The sequence below is a fragment of the Monodon monoceros genome, unplaced genomic scaffold, assembly GCF_005190385.1.
Source record: "Monodon monoceros isolate NGI ecotype Baffin Bay Population unplaced genomic scaffold, NGI_Narwhal_1 Super_Scaffold_13, whole genome shotgun sequence".
Taxonomy (NCBI): domain Eukaryota; kingdom Metazoa; phylum Chordata; class Mammalia; order Artiodactyla; family Monodontidae; genus Monodon; species Monodon monoceros.
In genome coordinates this window covers 1466755-1486419 of record NW_021703769.1, presented here as the reverse complement: position 1 = coordinate 1486419, position 19665 = coordinate 1466755, and the positions used below count along the sequence as shown (strand labels likewise).

The 19665-nt window shown below is 60.0% G+C and overlaps 1 protein-coding gene across 1 annotated transcript in view; it reads right to left on the bottom strand.

Moving 5' to 3' along the window:
* Positions 1-19665, bottom strand: part of LAMA5 (laminin subunit alpha 5) — a 52721-nt gene that overhangs the window by 13202 nt on the left and 19854 nt on the right. Inside the window, exons 7-41 of the mRNA XM_029220172.1 lie at positions 19398-19513; positions 18863-18981; positions 18669-18759; positions 18313-18447; positions 18058-18120; positions 11883-12023; positions 11664-11801; positions 11438-11572; positions 11220-11354; positions 10999-11136; positions 10411-10463; positions 10079-10184; positions 9881-9933; positions 9685-9790; positions 9156-9255; positions 8842-8998; positions 8552-8690; positions 8265-8407; positions 8082-8188; positions 7834-7987; positions 7117-7277; positions 6908-7016; positions 5003-5100; positions 4714-4915; positions 4477-4603; positions 3752-3891; positions 3093-3208; positions 2803-3014; positions 2281-2485; positions 1935-2079; positions 1596-1736; positions 1325-1486; positions 1036-1137; positions 848-931; positions 32-262 (exon numbers count right to left, since the gene is read on the bottom strand). Of these exons, the coding sequence (XP_029076005.1) occupies positions 32-262; positions 848-931; positions 1036-1137; positions 1325-1486; positions 1596-1736; positions 1935-2079; positions 2281-2485; positions 2803-3014; positions 3093-3208; positions 3752-3891; positions 4477-4603; positions 4714-4915; positions 5003-5100; positions 6908-7016; positions 7117-7277; positions 7834-7987; positions 8082-8188; positions 8265-8407; positions 8552-8690; positions 8842-8998; positions 9156-9255; positions 9685-9790; positions 9881-9933; positions 10079-10184; positions 10411-10463; positions 10999-11136; positions 11220-11354; positions 11438-11572; positions 11664-11801; positions 11883-12023; positions 18058-18120; positions 18313-18447; positions 18669-18759; positions 18863-18981; positions 19398-19513 (4564 nt within the window). The remainder of the gene's footprint in view (positions 1-31; positions 263-847; positions 932-1035; positions 1138-1324; positions 1487-1595; positions 1737-1934; positions 2080-2280; positions 2486-2802; positions 3015-3092; positions 3209-3751; positions 3892-4476; positions 4604-4713; positions 4916-5002; positions 5101-6907; positions 7017-7116; positions 7278-7833; positions 7988-8081; positions 8189-8264; positions 8408-8551; positions 8691-8841; positions 8999-9155; positions 9256-9684; positions 9791-9880; positions 9934-10078; positions 10185-10410; positions 10464-10998; positions 11137-11219; positions 11355-11437; positions 11573-11663; positions 11802-11882; positions 12024-18057; positions 18121-18312; positions 18448-18668; positions 18760-18862; positions 18982-19397; positions 19514-19665) is intronic.

Here is a 19665-nt window from a genome sequence, read left to right as displayed (position 1 = left end):
GGCAGCCCGGTGCCTGCCCCCGCCACCTCACCTGGCACGAGTCCCCGCGGTAGTTGGCAGGGCACATGCACAGCTCCACGTTGCTGGCCGGAGGTCCCCCGCCCACCTCGCTGGCCACCTCCAGCGCCACCCTGCGCAGGGAGATGGCCGAGGAGGTCTGCGAGAAGAGGGCGCGGATGTGCAGCTGCTCCAGGCCGGCCAGCACCATCATGAGCTCCTCGCGGGACACGGCGCTGCGCGTCTCCATGTGCCAGAAATTGCCCTGCGAGGCCATGACAGGGCCTCAGTGCGGCTGCCGCAGCGGGGCGCAGCAGGAGCCCAGGACAGACCCTCCCGCGGGGGGTGGGGGCACGCAGGGCACGTGGGGGGGGACACGCGGTACAGGTGAGTGACGTCTGATCTGAGAGGCAAACACTTTAACGCACGAAAGCACTAACTGCAAATGAAAAATGACTTGAGTACATCAAACGCAAGAACGTCTGTTCATCAGAAAACATCTTACAGAAAGACACACAGGCTACAAGAGTACAGACTAAGAGAAGACGATTGCAGCTCTGAAGCCAAGACACAGGGTGAACCTCAAGAATAACACGAAAGCCCTCGGAAAGGAAATGGACGAAAGACACAAACTGGTAGCCTACGGAGGGAACCCCAGGGCCAGGCGTCAGAGGAGCTGCTCACCCGTCAGGGATCAGGGGTTTGCAAGCCAGCAGTCGGCCCAGGAGCGTTACCCCCACGGGGAACCAGAAAAGAGGCGTGCTGACGAGGGTCCCGCCCGCTCCTGGACCCTGTTTTCTGACACGGAGAGCAGCCCCTGCAGCCTTGGGGGCCAGAGACGGCTGCTCACCTCCACCAGCTGCAGCTCCCCGCGGTGAACGTGGCCGGGTGCCGGGTATACTGGCTCCAGGAACGCGATGCTCATCTGGTTGCCCTGGGGAGGCGTGTGGGCGGATGAGGGCCGGGAATCGGGCTGCCCGCGGTCCCGGCTTGGCTGTGCCCGCTGCCCGCCCTTGCCAAGACCACCCGGTGGGCCACCTGCAGCACCACGTCTGGTCTGCTCTCCGTGGGGATGAACACGTCTCCCCGCTGGGTCTCCGAGTGCAGTTCGTAGTGGAGGGTCCCGCCGTAGGATGACACCTGGAGGCCGGACAGAGAGATGCGACCTGGCCAGACCCCGTCCACGGGCCCAGAGTCGACGGCAGTGGTTCTAGGCACCCTATCCCTCCCTGGACACCAGCATCCTCACTGCCGGCCCCCCCAGGCCTCCAGGAGGTCCTGGACACCCTCCGGGTGCCCTCCCCCAGGGGCCGATTGGCCTGCTCACCCGGTCCCCCAGGTAGGAGGGCGGGGCCTGCCAGTACAGCTCGGGGAAGGCCTCAGGCACGCGCCGCAGGTCCGCGCGAAGCAGTGTTGCCTCCGCCTGCCGCTCGTGGGGCACCACCTGCCGGTCACCACTCAGCAGCGTCCAGCCCTCCATGTCCACGAACTGCAGGGCACGTGGGTGGGAAACACAGGTGCATGCCCTCGCGTATCACAGGGCCCCGTCCTATATCTCAGACCCCCTCCCTGAGTCCCCTCCCGTCCTGCCTGCCCACCTCCCGGCGGGCGTAGGCGGAGCTCCGGCAGCGATCCGTGGCCCCGAAGCAGAAGCAGCGGGTGCAGCCTTTCGGGTTGGCAACGTCCAGGGAGAATGTCCCAAGGCGGCACTGGTCACACCGCGGGCCCTGCACGTTCTCCTGGGGGCAGGAGGGCACGACAGGGCAGGGTGGTCAGCTGTGTGCCCGTGTTAGCTGTCACCCCACAACTGGGCTGACTGTCCCAAAGGTGCCAGGGAGCTCCAACCTCCCAGAGAGAACGAAGGTCCGCTGAGAAGACAAGACGAGGGACGGGGTGGGGTCCCTCGGGGCAAGGTGAGGGCCCCAGACCGCCCTCACCTTGCAAGAGCACTGGCCTGTCAGGGGGTCGCATGTTCCAGGTGCAGAGCCTGCTTCATGGCAGTCGCAGGGGCGGCAGCTGGGGAAGCCGTGGAACCCGGGAGCACAAGTGTCACAGCGGCGTCCGGCCACGTTGGGTCTGCACCTGCCGTGAGGGTTCAGGAGCCGCTGGGCCTCTCCTCCACCTGGCCCCTCACACTGACACGAGAGACCAGAGGTGCCCCCCACCAAGGTGGTGGCCCTCTGAGCGCCGGGGACACTACCAGGGACTGGATGGGTTCAGGGCTCAGTGGCAGGTGACCCGGGACTGCCCCGAGGCCACGGGGACCCGCACCCTGGTGCTCACTTGCACTGGCCACTGTCCACATCACAGGTGGGGTCCATGAGTTCCTGGACGCCGGGCCCCGAGCAGTTACACTCCTCACAGCCGACCAGGGGGTGGCAGCCAAAGGTCTGCGGCTGGCAGATGACGCAGTCGGGTGGGACGGTGCGCGGCGGGCAGATGCACTGGCCTGTGAGCTCATCACAGAGGCGGCCGCTGCAGTCACAGGCTGTGGGGCGCGTGCACAGGCCCCGGTCAGGGGACCCGACGGCAGACCTGGGGACACTGAATGGCGGGGGGAGGGGGCGAGGCCACACTACCCCCAGCCTGGTTCCACCCAGCTCCGGGCCCCAAGCCCAAGGCAGCTCCTCTGACGTGGCGTCAGCTGGGCAGAACTGCTGTCTAGTCCCCGGAACCTCCTGGACAATCCTGTAAGGCCTGGGCCCTCGCAGACAGGACGTGGCAGGGCCGGTCCACCAGGAACACGCTCCTGACCACTGTTTCCTGGAGGCACCCCTGGACGTTCCCGTGGACTGGGGTACTCACGCCTGCAGCTGGGGAAGCCCCAGTAGCCAGTGGCACAGCGGGAGCAGTCACGGCCTATGACGTGGGCGCGGCAGGGACACTGGCCCCCGAAGGGCTCACACGTGGGTCCCACGGCGCCCACCTCATGGCAGCTGCACGGCCGAGCCCCGTTGTTATAGAAGAGGGAGAGGGAGATGGCGGCGTTGCGGCAGAAGGACGACGAGCTGGAGGAGCTGGGGTGAGGGCAGGTGGTGAGGCCAGCTCCCAGCCCGGCCCCTACCCTGCTGCCCCCGGCCCCGAGCCCGGCCTACCTGACGTGGTAACCGTGGGTGGCGCACTGGCTGATGAAGTCGTAGGATTTGTCCAGGGGCTCCTCCCGGAAGTAGCTGGGGCTGTAGGCATCTTCGGGGACCACCAGCACATACTCCTAGAGCATCAAGGCCTGGTCACCTTACCGCGGGCCCAGCGAAGGGTCCAGGTCGGGGGTGGGTGCCGGAGCCCACAGGCAGGGGCCGACGCCAGGGCTTCTCTGCCACAGGCCAGGGTCTGGCTGGGCAGCTAAGACAGCGGTGACGATATCACACCCTGGCCTGGGGCCCCAGCCAGGCTGCCAGGTGCTGGGTCCCTCCTGGGGGCCACTCAGAGGGGAGGCCAGCCTCTGTGGCCAAACGGAAGCTTGGGGAGTGTGAGGAAGGGCCCAGGCTCCTAGCACCCCGTCCACCCCTTTTTGCCGGACGCCTCCCTCTCCAGGAAGGCCACTCTGACCAGCAGGGCCCCAGGAAGCTGCTGGGCAATATTTTGGCTACTGGACCCCCTCAGGAGCCTCTCGTGATGGGCCTGGAGGTCCCCAGAGGCTGCTGCCCCTGGCACCTGGCCCAGGGTTGGGCCGCGGCAAGCAGGGGACACACTCTGGCAGAGCGACTGACAGTGGTACGACAGGTGGAGGACGACTACCAGCCCGAGAACTCACCAGCCAGAGCCAGCGGCCCTCAGGCACACGCACGGTCACTGTGAGCCCACTGTCGGTCACATCCAGGACGGCCCGGCCCTCACACACCACCAGCGTGCGGCAGCCGTAGGCGTGCGGGCAGAAGCTGGCGTTGGCATGGCCTGGAGGTGAGGAAAGGCAGGTCAGTGTTCCCAGCACACACACAGCGCCTCACCCCGGGCTTGGGACACTCCTGGAGTCACCAGGGAGGAGAGGATCCCAACGACAGCACCCACCCCCGAGGACCATGCATCCCTGAACAAGACACACGTGTGTGACCCGCCTGGAGACCCACGTGGCTGGGCCCACTTGTGCTACGTGAATCGGCTGTGGTCACACACGAGGCCCCACGAGGTGCAGGTCCTCGGGCTCGTCAGAGCAGAATGCAACAGACGTGCACGGACCCGGGTCCCACAGCGAGCCCTTGAACACCCAAGCACAGGACGGGGTAAACTCTGAATCACAGCACAGATGTGAGGGGCAGGGCCTGCCACACACAATGGGCCCTGGGGCACCTCATGTGACAGCTGATGGCAGGATGGGGCACATGGCCCTGTCACAGCCAGACAGCGGGCACCGAGCCACGGCCCCTGTGAGCTGTGGACCCAGCACGCGCCCCATCCACGTCATGTGTGGTATCACGCGATGGGCCGTGTGGACGAGACCCCCGAGAGCCTCCTCGCCCCGGGGTCCGCCCCTCTGCTTACCCTGCCAGACACGACCCCCGTTGATGAGAACCTCCACAGCGAAGGTGGGGTGGGCCGGCTGGTAGCTGTGCAGCAGGAAGGCGTAGCGGCCCAGGGCGGGCACGTGGGTAGTGAAGACCACGGTGCCCTGTGCCGGGGGGAGCAGCTCCAGTGAGTGGGCAGAGATGCAGGAGTATCAGGGGCTGCAAGTCCCACCCCAGCCACCCCCCCCCGGCCCCTCCCGGCCCCGGCCCACACCTGGGGGTGGCGAAGCAGGGTAGGCTCCACGTCGGGGTCCGCAGCGGTTGGGGGCCGGGGCTGGGGCCCGGGCGGGGGCGCGCCCGGCGTGAGCTCCCGAGAGTGGGTCAGCGGGAGGCCGGGCGGCAGCGGCAGCACCTGGCAGTCCCTGAGCACCACAGGCTGCGGCGGCTTCGGGAAGCGGGAGGGCAGGCAGGCGGCACTGGGGGGTGGGGAACACAGGGGTGAGTCCCCGAGTCCCGGCCACCGCCCTGCCGCCGCCCCGGGCTCCCGCCCCCGGCCCCACCACCTGCTGGGGCTGAAGGCGCCATGACTGCTAATGCAGCGGACGCGGGGCTCCACGAACTCTGAGCTGAAGGTCTCTGCGGGCACCAGGGTGGCACTGTGCTGCAGAAAGGGGACAGGTGTGGGTGTGGCAGCAGGAGCGGCCCATCCACACCCACACCCAGGCCGGTCCTGCTTTCTGCACCGAGCCCCCGGCCCCCACTCCGCCTGCCTCTCCTCCAGCTGCACAGACACCAGCCCTCGGCTGTGGATTCTGGGCCTGCAGCACCTCCCAGCTCCCCCGGAGGCCGTTCTTCCTCCCACTGCGCTCCACCGCCCTCTGTGGTCATAGGGCCGGGGACCCGGCACAGGCGGGCGCTCAGCGAGCGGGGGTTCGTGAGCAGGCATCTCCGTCCTGTACCGTCTACCATGGCGAAGAAACGTGTGTGACAGATACGGTAAAACGTGACACCTCAGGGGGTCTAGAAAAACCCGACAGTGAAGACAGAATACCACGTGACCATGGCGACAGCTCCATCCATCCCTACCATGGCGTCGGCCAAAAAGGCAGCGCAAAGGAACGCCTGTGTGACTCCAATTATAGAAAGTTCCAGAACAGGCAAACTAGGCGGTGCTGTCAGTGTCTGGAGGCAGTTACCCTGGCCGGGGTGGGGTGGGGGTGGGGGTTGGCTGAGTGGTGTCAGGGGTGGGGCCATGTTGCTTCCTGGCCTGGGTACTGGGCTGCGGGTACAGCTCCATGCACAGTCTAAAGTGTCCCAGCCCACGACTACAGCGCCGCGTGTGCATGAGGACAGAACCGCAGGGGTTCCAATGTCGAAAAATTAGGAGGAAGCAATGTAGCACGCGTTACTTAGCAACGTGGAAGAAACGGACTGACTCTGGAAAGTAGAATGAGAAGTGCGCAGGTGGGGCGTGCGATTACGCTTTGTTGTTGCAAGTCTGTTTTCAATATTTAAAACTTCCATAAAAATACGTGCATATGATACTCTGATAAAACTTTTAAAGGCCTAGGGAAACGTAACAGTGAGACTAGGTAATACTCCGATGAGAACGACATCACCCATTTTGTCACTTACTGAATAAACGCGTGTGCTTGGTTCTGGGCATTGAACTAACGATTAATATTGCCCAGAACGTTGAGCCTTGGGATTTGATTTTCAACTCTGTGAAGCTGACACAGAAACAAGTTACGGGCTTCCCTGGTGGCACAGTGGTTAAGAATCTGCCTGCCAACGCAGGGGTCATGGGTCTGATCCCTGGTCTGGGAAGATCCCGCATGCCGCAGAGCAACTAAGCCCGTGCGCCACAACTACTGAGCCCACATGCCACAACTACTGAAGCCCGCGTGCCTCGAGCCCATGCTCCACAACAAGAGAAGCCACCGCAATGAGAAGCCCGCGCACCACAATGAAGAGTAGCCCCCGCTCGCTGCAACTAGAGAAAGCCCACGCACAGCAACAAAGACCCAATACAGCCAAAAATAAATAAACACATTAAAAAAAAAAAAGCAAGTTACCACAGCGATAGCAAATCCCAAGCTTCAGAACCCACGCTGTGTGGACCCCTATCCTAATTCGGGGCCACGAGGTGTTGTGTTTTTGTAAATTATACCAAAAAGCAGCCTTTCGTTCAGATTGCTCTTCCTACTCTGACTCCAGCGCATCACGGTCCCCTTATGCGACCGTGAACATTATTTATAAATAAATTTGCATCTCATACCCACAGGGAAAAAACCCTGCAGGAGGAGGATTCTGGAAGAACCTCCACCCGATGTGAGCTGAAGATGGCACTGGTGATCGGTGCCCAGGCTCATCACATTCTACTTCTGCGTGTGTTGAAAATCTTTGGAAAGACCTAACCCCACAGTGGGGTCCTGCGGCCCATGCAGGTGAGGGGGTTGGGGCCTTACCAGGAAGAATCGTGCATGCTCGGCTGTGAGCCGGACGCTGGCCTCCGTGTCCAGGTGGAAGACCGCCAGATGGCGCTGGGCATCCAGGGCGGTGCCCCTGCACAGGGTGCTGGGGGACGGGCAGGGGTGGTCAGTGGGTAGGGCAGCCCTGGAGCCCAGAGCCCTCCACCGGCCCCCAGGCTTGAATCCTCTCCCTACTCGCTAGACACCTGTATGGGCAGGGGTGGAGGGTGAGCGCCCCCTGCTGGGGGGCCCGCTGGGGGGTGTGCACAGCTACGTCCACCTCCTGGCGGGTGTCCTCATTGGCATACTCCACCACCAGGGCATAGGGGCCTGGCTGCGTCACCGCCACCTGAAGCTGGACGTCCACCTGGGGGGACAGGGCAATGTGAGGCCCCCGCCCCAGCCCCCCACCTAGAGAACAGGACACCCCTGAACACGGCCCTTCCCATCCCCTCCCTGCACAGCCTTGTCCCCCATCTCAGGGCCTGTGTGCCCGCCATCCCTGCTGCCTGGGGCACTCCCACGGCCACTCGGCTTCCAACTTCCACTTGCTCCGAGCCCCCCCCCGCCCACCCGTGGCCCGCCGACTTCATCACTGTAGAGTGTCCGGTGCCTGAAGTGAACCAGCGACTTGCCACCTCCTCACAATAAGCTGGAGGGCTGGGCCATCTGTACCCCATGTACGGATGAGGCCCCGAGGCACCGACTCCCAAGGTCAGAGCCCCAGAAGGCAGCAGGTGCTACCCGAGCCGGCGGGCTGGCCTTGGGCCCCCGGCTGTGCCACCATGCTCTGCCCGCCATCACTCTTGCCCTGCGCCTGGGTCCTGTCACTGCAACGTGGACATCCCCTCCCCGCCAGGCCATGGGCACGTCTCCCCAAGTCTTGACCCCGCCCACCCCCGTGGGGTCCCGGGTACACGCACATCTGCGCCCTGGCAGGCGACCAGCAGCGGGTGGGTGGGGCTGAGCTGCTCCGTGGGGCAGGGCCGGGGTAAGCTGTTGCCGTGGCGACACAGGGCCTCAGGCCCAGTGGCGGAGGGGAAGCCGTCCAGGGGCAGGTGGGTGTAGAGGAGGCAGCTGGGGGGGGGCGCACAGTCTGGTGAGCACGGGGCAGGCGGCCTGAGCACAGCAAGGGTCAGGCCCGCCCCCACCCCCACCGGCCGGCCCTCACTGGTCCCCGGAGCGCTGCGCGTCGGGCTGGAACGTGCAGGGCTCGGTCACCCGCAGCTGCAGGAGGGCCGCCTCGTAGTAGGCGCTGGGCAGCAGAGCCACGTAGTCCTGGGGGGCGGGGGGGAGGTTAGGTGCCATGGCCCCCGCCCCACGCCCTGCCCCAGCCCGCTCAGCCCCGTCTCACCAGGAGCACCCCCTCGGCCTCCACGAGCAGGGCCCAGGCGCCGGGGTTCAACACGAAGGGCTCCCCGAAGCCCCTCTGGGGCACGGTGACGAAGGCAGGCTCCGTGCTGGGCGGGAAAGCCACGGGCTGGCTCTGCTCTGCGCCTGGGGTGGGGACGGCAAGCCTCCTGGGCACAGCACGGCCAGCGGGAAGGGCCTGGCCTCCCACCCAGTGCGGAGAGGAGGCGGGGCGGGCTGGGGCGAGGCGTGCATGGGGCGGGGCCCAAGGGGTAGCCCCCCCGCACTCACAGTTGGCGCAGGTGGCAAACTTGCCCTGGTCGTGCACGGAGACCCGCCCGCTCACGCTCGCGGGCCCGCGGTTGACGTAGCGGAAGACCAGTCGGAAGAGGTCAGGGGAGGCCACGCTCAGCCTTGCCACGATCCTGGGCTGCGGTGGGGAGGGGTGGGCGTGGAACGTCGGGGCTGCTCCTCCCTGGCCATTCCCGGCCTGGCCCTGCGACCTCAGGGGCCTGCCCGCCACTCGGCCAGCCACAGCGGGCACTCAGCCAGGCCCCAGAATGGGGCAGCACCGCACCCACCTGGATGGGTGCCATCTGCGCGTAGCCCCTCCAACTGAAGCTCTCAAACTCGAGAGGGTTGAAGCCGAAGCGCACGGCGTGGCCCTCGGGCGTGGCCGCCTCCTCCAGCTCCAGGCGCAGCTGGTGCAGGTCGGGAAGGTAGTGGTCCTGCGCCGGCCTGGCCACGGCAGGGCTGGTCAGGGCAGCTGGCATCCGGTCTGGGCAGGGCGGGCACTGGCCCTGCCCACTCACCAGGGCCCCCAGGGAGAAGCCCGGGGGACAAGCTGCCGCCCCAGCCCCCTGCCCGCCCGCCCAGCCGGGGCGGGGGCACCCACTTGCTGCAGGTGGGGCCCTGGGTGCTGGGGCGGCACAGGCAGGCGCCTGTCCTCGGCTCACAGCCCTGTCCTAGAGCTCCGCCAACGTCGCACTGGCAGCCTGCGGCAGGAGGGAGCAAGTCAATGTGGCCCAGCCACCCCGTCGGCCCCCGCCTGCCCCCGCCAGCCCCCGCCCAGCCTCGGTGCTCCACCCACCCTCCGCCAAGAGCGGCTCGGCTGAGAGACCGCCTCACCTCCCCCAGGGGCTGCCTGGGTCCCTGGACAACAGAGGCTCTGAGTCCAGGGGCAAGGGCCCTGGGGTCGGTCAGTGACGCCTGCCGCCAGGGGAAAGGGTTGGAAGGGGGAAGCACCGAGGGGTGAAACCTGCCTCACTCCCACGCCCGGCACGGGTCTGGCCGGGCATCTAGAAGCAGCTCGGCAAGTGCCATGCCGTGCCCAGGCCCTGGCTGGGTCCCTGCCCCCTCTGTCCCTCTCTGGGCCTCAGCATCCCCCAGGATGTGGTCCGAGGGCCGCGTAAGCGGCCGCTTACCACGGCAGCCGAAGTAGTCAGCCTGGTCCAGCCCGAAGAAGCCGTCCTTGCAGGCCGCGCAGGTGTGGCCGCATACATGGGGCTTGCAGAAGCACTGGCCGTTGCCCTGGGGGCCGAGGGAGAAGGTGGGACCAGGCAGGGGAGGGTCCCTACGCGCGGCTCCCACGGCCCCCAATACCTGGGTCCTCAGACTCACCGGCTGGCACTCAGCAACTCCACCCAGTGTTCCCCTGGGGTCACAGCTGCAGCCTGGGGAAGGGGCAGAGTGGGCCTGAGAGCAGAGCAGGGGGCAGGAGGCCCTGAACTCCATCCCCGCCCCAGCTCTGTGGAGCCAGCCCTCCCCCACCCCAGGGGTCTCCCCCAGCACCCCGACACCCACTCCGGGCAGACTCACGGGTGCAGCCCTCAGGGTTGCTAGGACTCAGCCCCCAGAACCCAGGTTTACAGCGATCGCAGCTTGGCCCCTCCACGTGAGCCCGGCACCTACAGGGGATGTGCACCTGGGAGAGGATGAGGCTGAGGGTCAGAGTGGGCCCCTGCCCTCCTACCCGCAAACCCTCAGCCCTGGAGCCCTGTCCCATCTCTGGCACGACCCTGCAGTGAGGACAGAGGAGCAGCCAGGTGAACAAATGGGCTCTGAGGTTGTCATGGCAACCGAGCAGCTGAGGAAGTGATGGTCCCTCTGGAAGTGATGGCCTCGGCCCCAGAGGGCTGACCTGGGCTCACCTCAGGAAGATCATGATCGGCTGGGGCCAGGCCAGCAGGGTGGCAGGAGCCAGCTGTGGAGAGATGCCCAGGCCACTGTCATTACTCAGTCACTGACCCCGACGGCCAAGGGCTTCCCCAGGCCTGGCCAGGACCCGAGGCTCCGTGGGAGCCAACACACACGCCTCCCACACATGTGAACAGGCAAGAAACCACGTGTGCCTACGTGCCCTGGTCCCCGTAGCCGTGAGGGCATGTGCCCTCCCCCACCACACAGCACGTGATTATGAACACGCAATGAGCACACACACAGGCAAACACGTGTGAACAGTCATGTGAGCACAATGCACAGAGCACGTGAACAAGCATGAACAGACACACAGCACGTGACCACATGCAAGTAAACAGGCATGTCCAAGACCCATGTGGAGATATGCATGGACATTCACGGCACGTGAACGCACATGCACGACACACGGACACTCGTCAACGCAGCACGTGAACCATATGAACACATGCGAGCGCACACAGAGCACAGGGACGGTCATGGAACGTGCAGCACATGACATGCACAGCACCCAACACACACACACACGGCACCAGCCTCACCTTCGCAATAGGGGAAATTGTAGGCACCAGGCACACACATGTCACAGCGCAGCCCCGTCACTCGGGGTCGGCAGCTGCACTGCCCGCTGTGGGGGTTGCAGGCTGTGTGCAGGGAGCCTTCGGGGGAGCAGTGGCAGGCTGGGGGAGGGGGGAGGAGAGTGGGGTGTGAGTACGTGGTGGGCACACGCCCTCCCCCGCCCCCCTCCCGCCAGGGCACTCACGGGCACAGTCGGGGAAGCCGTGGAAGCCTGGGCTGCACTCCTGGCAGGTGGCACCCGCGTAGCTGGGGTGGCAGCGGCACACCCCGCCTGTCCCACACAGCTGGTCCAGGGCACCCCGGGGGTCGCAGGCGCAGGCTGCAGAGGACTCGGGGTCAGGCCCTGGGGACCTGCGGGTGGCCCTCCCACCCCGCCCAGGGCCCCTGAGGCCCTCCGCTCACCGTGGCACTCGGGGTAGCTGTGGTGGCCCGGGCGGCAGCGGTCACAGTGGGGGCCGTCAAACTCGGGTCGGCAAGGGCAGCGGCCAGCGTCATCGCAGCCCTCGGGCAGGGTCCCTGTGGGGCTGCAGCCGCACACTGCGGGGCCGAGAGGTGCACGGGGCCCTGAGCCAGGCAGGCCAAGACCCCAGCCCCCCTCCCACCCTCCACTGGGGGGCGCTGCGCTCACGCTGGCAGAGGGGGAAGTGGAAGTAGCCAGGGGCACAGCGGTCGCACGCCGCCCCCTCGAATCCTGCCCGGCACGTGCACTGGCCCGAGTCGCGGTCACAGGTTCCGTCCACCACACCGGGGCTGGAGCACTGGCAGGCTGCAGGGAGGAGGTGGTCACAGAGGGGCTGGCCTCCTGGGATCCACGAGGGGACTGAGACGGGGACGGAGCTGGACTCACGCTGGCAGCCCGGGCCGTAGAAGCCTGGGGCGCAGAGCTCACAGTGAGTGCCCTGGAAGTTGGGTTTGCACACGCAGCGCCCCACCCGTGGGTCCTTCCGGCAGGCGTTGCCCTGGGTCCCAGCGGCGCTGCAGTCACAGTCTGTGGGGGGGTGGGGGGGAGGAGTCTCAGGAGCCCCGTGGACCCCAGCCGCCCACCCCCGCCCCAAAAACAAACCCCTCCCTTCTCCACAAAACTCCTTTCCTTATACTTGACACTGCACTCATGCAAAACGAAAAAGACTTTAAAAATCCCAACAAGGGGGCTTCCCTGGTGGCGCAGTGGTTGAGAGTCCGCCTGCCGATGCAGGGGACACGGGTTCGTGCCCCGGTCCGGGAGGATCCCACATGCCGTGGAGCGGCTGGGCCCGTGAGCCATGGCCACTGAGCCTGCGCGTCCGGAGCCTGTGCTCCGCAACGGGAGAGGCCACAGCAGTGAGAGGCCCGCGTACCGCAAAAAAAAAAAAAAAAAAAAAAAAAACCCCAACAAGGGAAAGCTGATGTTTTGGGAAAACAGTGGCCTGAGGTGAAATCAGGACCACTACACATAATTAGTTGTGTATAATGTAGAAACCAAGTCAACTGCAGGCATTGACACAACCAGAGAAAATGCAAAAACAAAATCATAACAAAGTGAAAAGAAAATTCTACTCTTCATAAATAATTCTGGGGATTAGGAATCAAAAAGAAAGAGTGCACTCAGTGTCTGATGCACAAAAACGGGCTAATACTATTTAATTTTTGTTACTGACATGGAATAATGGTTCAGTATTTGTCAAAGCATAAGGGTAACCTCGGGCCAGACCAGAAGACAGAAACAGAACTCGCAAACCCTTGGAGAAGAAAACACAAACCAACCAAAACACGTTTTGTTGGTCAATCCAGCAAAAGTCGGGAAAGGAAAAATTTAAGCAGGATGAGAGAAATGATACAACTGGGGCAGGTGTGACCCAAACTGACAGCAGCCACAGTCCCTCTGCCGGGCCACATCTCCTCTCACGAGATAAACCCAAAGGCATCGGTTGGACTCTTGAAGGAGAATCCAGTCATGTCCTTCTGAAAGAATGCACCTTGAACCAAGGATCTGGACAGGAAACAAAGAGCTTCCAGAAGGGAGAGTGGGTGGCACAGACACAGAGAAGGGGAGCGTGGAGCATGGTGAGCCCAAGGCACAAGCATTCGTGGAGACAAAGAGGGATGTTGTGTGTTGAGAAAAAGGACTTGCCTCAAGAGATGTAGCATACGCAAAGCTCGAAAAGCAGGATACATATGGTCCAGGGGTGCTGAAAACTGAAACTATAGTAATTGGGAGGAGAATTTGGCAAAACCATTGTCATAGAGAGAAAAACTGAATATACTGTTCCCAGAATGTGACAAAAATTAACAGCAGAGTGGATTTGGACTTGCCTGGTGGTGCAGTGGTTAAGAAACCACCTGCCAGTGCAGGGGACATGGGTTCAATCCCTGGTCTGGGAAGATCCCACGTGCCGTAGAGCAACTAAGCCCATGCGCCACAACTACTGAGCCTGCGCTCTAGAGCCCGAGTGCTGAAACTACTGAGCCTGCGTGCTGCAACCACTGAAACCTGTGCACCTAGAGCCTGTGCTCTGCAACGAGAAGCCACTGCAGTGAGAGAGAAGCCCACGCACCACAGTGAAGAGAAGCCCACACGCCGCAACTAGAGAAAGCCCACGCACAGCAATGAAGACCCAACGTGGCCAAAAATACATAAAATTAAAATAAATAATAATTAAAAATAAATAGATAAAATCTGACCATGATGCAGTGAAACTAGGACTGAACCATCAAAATAAGGATGGAATGGAAACCTAACCACCTGAAATGACAAACGCTGTTCTAAACAACTCGGATCAAAAGGAAAATGAAAACTGAAATGATACACTGCTTAGAAAGGAACAGCTGTGAGAACCCAGCATATCAACCCTATGGGACAGCTAGCCAAAGCTACCCTCTGAAGCAAATTTATAGCTTTAACCCACGGTTTCTCAACCTTGGAACCAGTAACATTCTGGCCTGGATAACTCTTTATTGTGCGGATGGGGGCTGTCCTGTGCAGTGTAGGATATTTAGCACGATCCCTGGCCCTCACCCACTAGGTGACAGTGGCACCCCCCCCCAGTTATAACAACCAAAGAAGTCTCCAGACATTTTCCTGCAGAATAAAATCACCCCTGATTGAGAGAAAACGCTTTAAACCTTTTGTGGATAATTAAGAGAGACTAAAAATAACAGTTAATTCAAGAAGCTATAAAAATAATAAATAAAAAAAATGTACAGAAAGACAAATACTGTATGATCTCACTTATATGTAGAATCTTAACCCCCGGCACACCCCCCCCAAACCCCCCTCCCAACACACACAATCGAGTTCATGGATACAGAAAACAGATTGGTAGTTGCCAGAGGTGGGGATTGGGGGTTGGGTGAAATGGGTGAAGGGTGTCAAAAGGTGCAAACTTCCAGGTATAAAATAAACAAGTCATGGCGATGTAACGTACAGCATGGCGGCAGGAGTTAATAATAACCTGCTGCATAGTTGAAAGTTGCTAAGAGATCAGATCTTCAAAGTACTCATCATGAAAAAAAAATGGTAACTATGTGTGGTGACAGACGTTAGCTAGACTTTCTGTGGTGATCACCCCACAATATATAAAAATACCAAATCGTGGTGTTATATACCTGAAACTAATATAATAATGTATGCCAGTTATACTGCAATGAAAAAAAGAAAGATGGTTTTAGTTCAGAATTTTCTACACTAGGACTTCCCTGCTGGCACAGTGGTTAAGAATCCACCTGCCAATGCAGGGGACACAGGTTGAAGCCCTGGTCCTGGAAGAACCCACATGCTGCGGAGCGACTAAGCCCATGCGCCACAACTACTGAGGCTGTGCCCTCGAGCCCGCAAGCCACATCTACTAAGCCCGCTTACCTAGAGCCGGTGCTCTGCAACAAGAGAAGCCACCACAACGAGAAGCCCGCACACCACAATGCAGAGGAGCCCCCGCTCGCCGCAACTAGAGAAAGCCCGCGCACAGCAACAAAGACCTAACGCAGCCAAAAAATAATTTTTAAAAAAATCTTAAAAAAAAATTTTTTTTTTCCGTATTAGGAAGTAAAATCTCTCTCCCAAACTAAACAGAGAAAAACTCCAGCAGATCAGTAAGCTGCACTTTGAGAACAGCAATAAACTCAACAAACTTCTGTTGGGTGTAATAAAGGTAGAAAAAAAAGAAAAAAAGAAAATAAACATAGACAAAAGGAATGAAAGGAAATTTAAAAATCATGTACAGAATGTCGTGCATAACTTCATGCCAATACCTTTAAACATCCAAATGACAAACAATTTGCTAACAAAACATAAATAATCAAAACTGACTGGGCTTCCCTGGTGGCACAGTGGGTGAGAATCTGCCTGCCAATGCAGGGGCCATGGGTTCGAGCCCTGGTCTGGGAAGATCCCACATGCCGCGGAGCAACTAGGCCCGTGTGCCACAACTACTGAGCCTGCGCGTCTGGAGCCTGTGCCCCGCAACGAGAGGCCGCGACAGTGAGAGGCCCGCGCACCGCGATGAAGAGTGGCCCCCGCTTGCCACAACTAGAGAAAGCCCTCGCACAGAAACGAAGACCCAACACAGCCCTAAATAAATAAATAATTTAAAACTGACTTACAAGGAGGTAGAAAATAAACACACATAATAAAAGAAAAGAAAACCATCATCTAAGCTCTCCATGGGAAAACAGGTATCAGGACCAGATGGTTTTTTAAGTTACTTCTAACAAGCTTTTAAGAAATTGATAATTCCTGTGATTTTTTAAAAAAATAAATTTATTTGTTTATTTTTGGTTGCACTGCGTCTTCGTTGCTGCACGTGGGCTTTCTCTAGTTGTGGTGAGTGGAGGCTACTCTTTGTTGTGGTGCATGGGCTTCTCATTGTGGTGGCTTCCCTTGTTGCAGAGCATGGGCTCTAGGCGCACGGGCTCAGTAGTTGTGGCTCGCGGGCTCTAGAGCGCAGACTCAGTAGTTGTGGTGCACAGGCTCAGTTGCTCCACGGCATGTGGGATCTTCCCGGACCAGGGCTCGAACCCGTGTCCCCTGCATTGGCAGGCTGATTCTTAACCACTGCGCCACCAGGGAAGCCTGATAATTCCTGTGATTTTTAATCTCTCTGGAGCATAACAAAGTATGGATTGTTTTTCAAGTATTCTACAAGATGAATTACAAAACCAAAACAAGACGGTACCAAAAAAACAACAAGGCTTTCACCCAGCCTCACTCAAGAATATAGACACAAAACGTTTATGTTCAATGCTGGGTCCACAGTAGGAAGGATATTAGCAGAATTCATCCTACAGTTCACAGATTAAATAAAAGTGAAATGCTGCACCTGCACAATTACCAAGTGCTCACCAAGGGCCGGTGGAGAAAGGAGGGATTTTCAACAGTTTATACCAGGGATTGGCAAACTTCAGTCCAAGGTGCCTGTGCCTGGTTTATAAAGTTTTACTGGAACACAGCCATGCCCATTCACTTGCACATGGTCCATGGCCACTTCCAAGCTGCAACATACAGCAGAGCTGAAGCTTTGCAACAGGGAACACACGGCCCTCTAAGTCTAAAACATTTACTGTCCGGCCCTTTTCAGAAAAAACCTGCAGAAAAAACCCCTGCTTTACCCCATGATGAAAAACTAAACATTTAAATGTCAAAAAGAAAACCGCCAAAGAACCAAGAGATATGCAAATAGTTGGGTTTAGGGACCTCCATTGAGATATGACCGAGTCAGACACCAGGAAGAACCAGGTCAACAGATTCAGTGAAAAAAATAACAGGAAGGGCAAATTACCCACTGGGAGAAAGGCACATGACGCGTGAGAAACAGATAATATAGTTAATACAGAAAGAGCTCCTAGCAGCAAACGAGTGAAAAGAAAACTGAGCCACAACCTCGGATGGGAAATTCACAAGTGAAAGCAACAGGAGTCACGAAACGCAAGAGAAGATTCAACCTTGGACCTCCCTGGCGGTCCAGCGGTTAAGACTGTGCGCTTCCACTGCAGGGGGCGCGGGTTTGGTCCCTGGTCGGGGAAGTTCTCTACATGCCGCGTGGTGCGGCCGAAAAAAATATATATATAAATAAGTAAGCAAAATATATTCGTAAGTAAATACTTACATGTTAAAAAAAAAAAAAAGGAAGATTCAACCTTGCAAACGAGGCAAAGAAATGCAGCCAAAACCAAGGAAATACCAAATGCCATCTGATCTAAGACACAACCAATTATAGGACACACCACGATTTTGTACTGCTGTGAAAGGAAAACGCCAGCCAATTAGACATCAATAAGCCGTCAACTGAAAGGCGCATCTCAATTCCAGGAAAACCGAAAAGTGGGAAAGTGAACCAATGAGAAGATTTCTGCGATAATGAACGTTGCCGGGTAGTGACAGCAACGCCCAACACACGTGACGCGGCTGTTGCCATTCCACCTGGTAGACGATTTTATGTCAGGAGAGCGGTTTGGCAACCTGCGGCCAAGAAGGTCCCTGAACATGCATGTCTAGTGACCCAGAGCCTTCTTCTAGGAAAGTGTGCTACAGAAGTAGTTAAGAATTCATGGAAAGCTTTAGTTGCAAGGAGGTTTACTGTAGTGTTATTTTTATAAAATCTGGAGGTTTACTGTAGTGTTATTTTTATAAAATCTGGAAAGAACCTAAATTTCCAAAAATTGAGAGCAGGTTAAGCAAGAGCCACATCTGTCTGCACAACGTGGAACACGAAATGATGTGTTTACAGGATGGCGTGGGTGGGAGACACGATTACACAACAGCGCGCACAGCGCACATGGGCGTTTATAAACACAGCGCGCACGCAGAGGGATGAGGGGCTGTTTGCAGGAGATAGGATTCTGTATACCTCTCTTCTCTAGCATTCCGCTCACCTATATTTTTCAAGGTTTTCTAGCATAAATACGTAATATTTGCATGAAATTAAAAGCCACCAAGACATGGTGAACAAAACGGAAATACCCGCTCTCTGGGGGCCTGGGTGTGGCCCCTCCTGCCCCACAGCTCCAGTGGGGCCCAGGGCAGGATGGAGACCTCGGGGGACACTTACGCACAATCTGGCCGGCCGGCAGCACCTGCTCCCCCGTGTCATTGTGAGAGAAGGACGGCACCGCTGAGGAAGGAGACAGCAAGTGTCAGCCAGGCTGACTCAGTGCCCGGCCACCCGTGTCTCTCGGCATCACTGGAGGTACAGGCAGGACGAAAGAGTCCCCCCTGGGGGGGTCCCCCGCCCCGGCTCCAAGCCCAGCAGGCGGGGATGCTCAGGGGCTCAGGGCCTGCCCCCGCCCCCAGGCCGCGCCCTCACGGTGGCAGCTCGGGAAGCCGCTGAAGCCTTCGGCACACGCATCGCATCGCGCCCCCGTGAAGTTCGGCCGGCAGTAGCAGCGGCCCGTCAGGTCCTCGCACGTCCCGTCCGTGAAGTCCGACTCGCAGTCACAGCCTGGGCGGGGGGCGGGAAGTCAGGGAAACCCAAGTCCAGGGCTTGCAGGCCCCGCGAAGGAGCAGCGTCTGCCTCCCCAGCCTGGGAGGTGGGACGAGAGCCGTGGCCTCCCAGAGAGCCGCGAAGGCCCCCAGGACCCCCCGACGTGGGCAGACCCTGCTCCTGGACACCCCTTGGAATGCCCCCGCCCAGGCCACCCCACCCGGGCCGCCCCCACTCACGGCGGCAGGCATGGGGTGAGTCGAGCGGGTGGTCTGGGGAGCGGTAGAAGCCGGGTAGGCACTGCTCACAGTTGATGCCGGTGGTGTGATGCTGTGGCGGGGCGGGGCCGCTGAGTCCAGGGGCAGCCCCGCCCCCACGAGAGCCCCGCCCGCATCCTCAGCCCCACGCCTGACCTCACACGGACCCCGCCCACCTGGCAATCGATGCACACGCCCCCGCCCCGGTAGACGCGGTCCTGGTTCTGGCTGGCGTTGCTCCGGTCCACCTCAGGGTCGTAGTAGCAGTCGTGGGCGTGGCCATGGCAGTTGCAGGCTGGAGAGTGGGGGCTCAGCTGTCAGCACACCTCCGTGACCCCACCCGACTGGGACCCCTGGGGCACGTCCCGCAAGCCACGGGTGACCCCAAACGTGGCCTGGCTCAGGGGACAGAACGTGCCACGCTGCCCGTGTGCCAACAGCACGTGTGTGAGCGTGTTTAAGCGTGTGTGAACATGCGTGAGCCGTGTACGTATTGTTAGCACATGTGCACAGATACACACAAGCGTGCGCAAGCACGTGTGTATACCTGAGTATCTAGAGTGTACATGTGTGAACGTATGTGTGTGCGTGTGAGTGTACCGTGTGGGCGTCAGCACGTGCAAGAGCCTGTGTGAACGTGTGCACACCGTGTGCGCGTGAGCGCACGTGTGAGCACCGCGCTGGCGTGTGAGCACGTGTGGGGGCACTCACACTGGCACTCGTTGGCGCTGTCCGTGGTTGCCGGCTTCCATGGCTGCTGGTTGAAGCCAGGGCAGCAGCGGTCACAGGAGCTCCCACACGTGTTGTGCTGGCAAGCGCACTGCAGCCTGTGGGGGGCACGCGGGCACAGAAAGCGCTCAGATCCGCCACGGGCCCCCAGGAACACGAGAAAGGCGGGGCTGTGCAGGGCCTTCACGGAGGGTGGGAGCTGGGGCAGGGTGTTGAGTGGTCAGTGCGGGTGGCCCCTGTCCGCAGATCA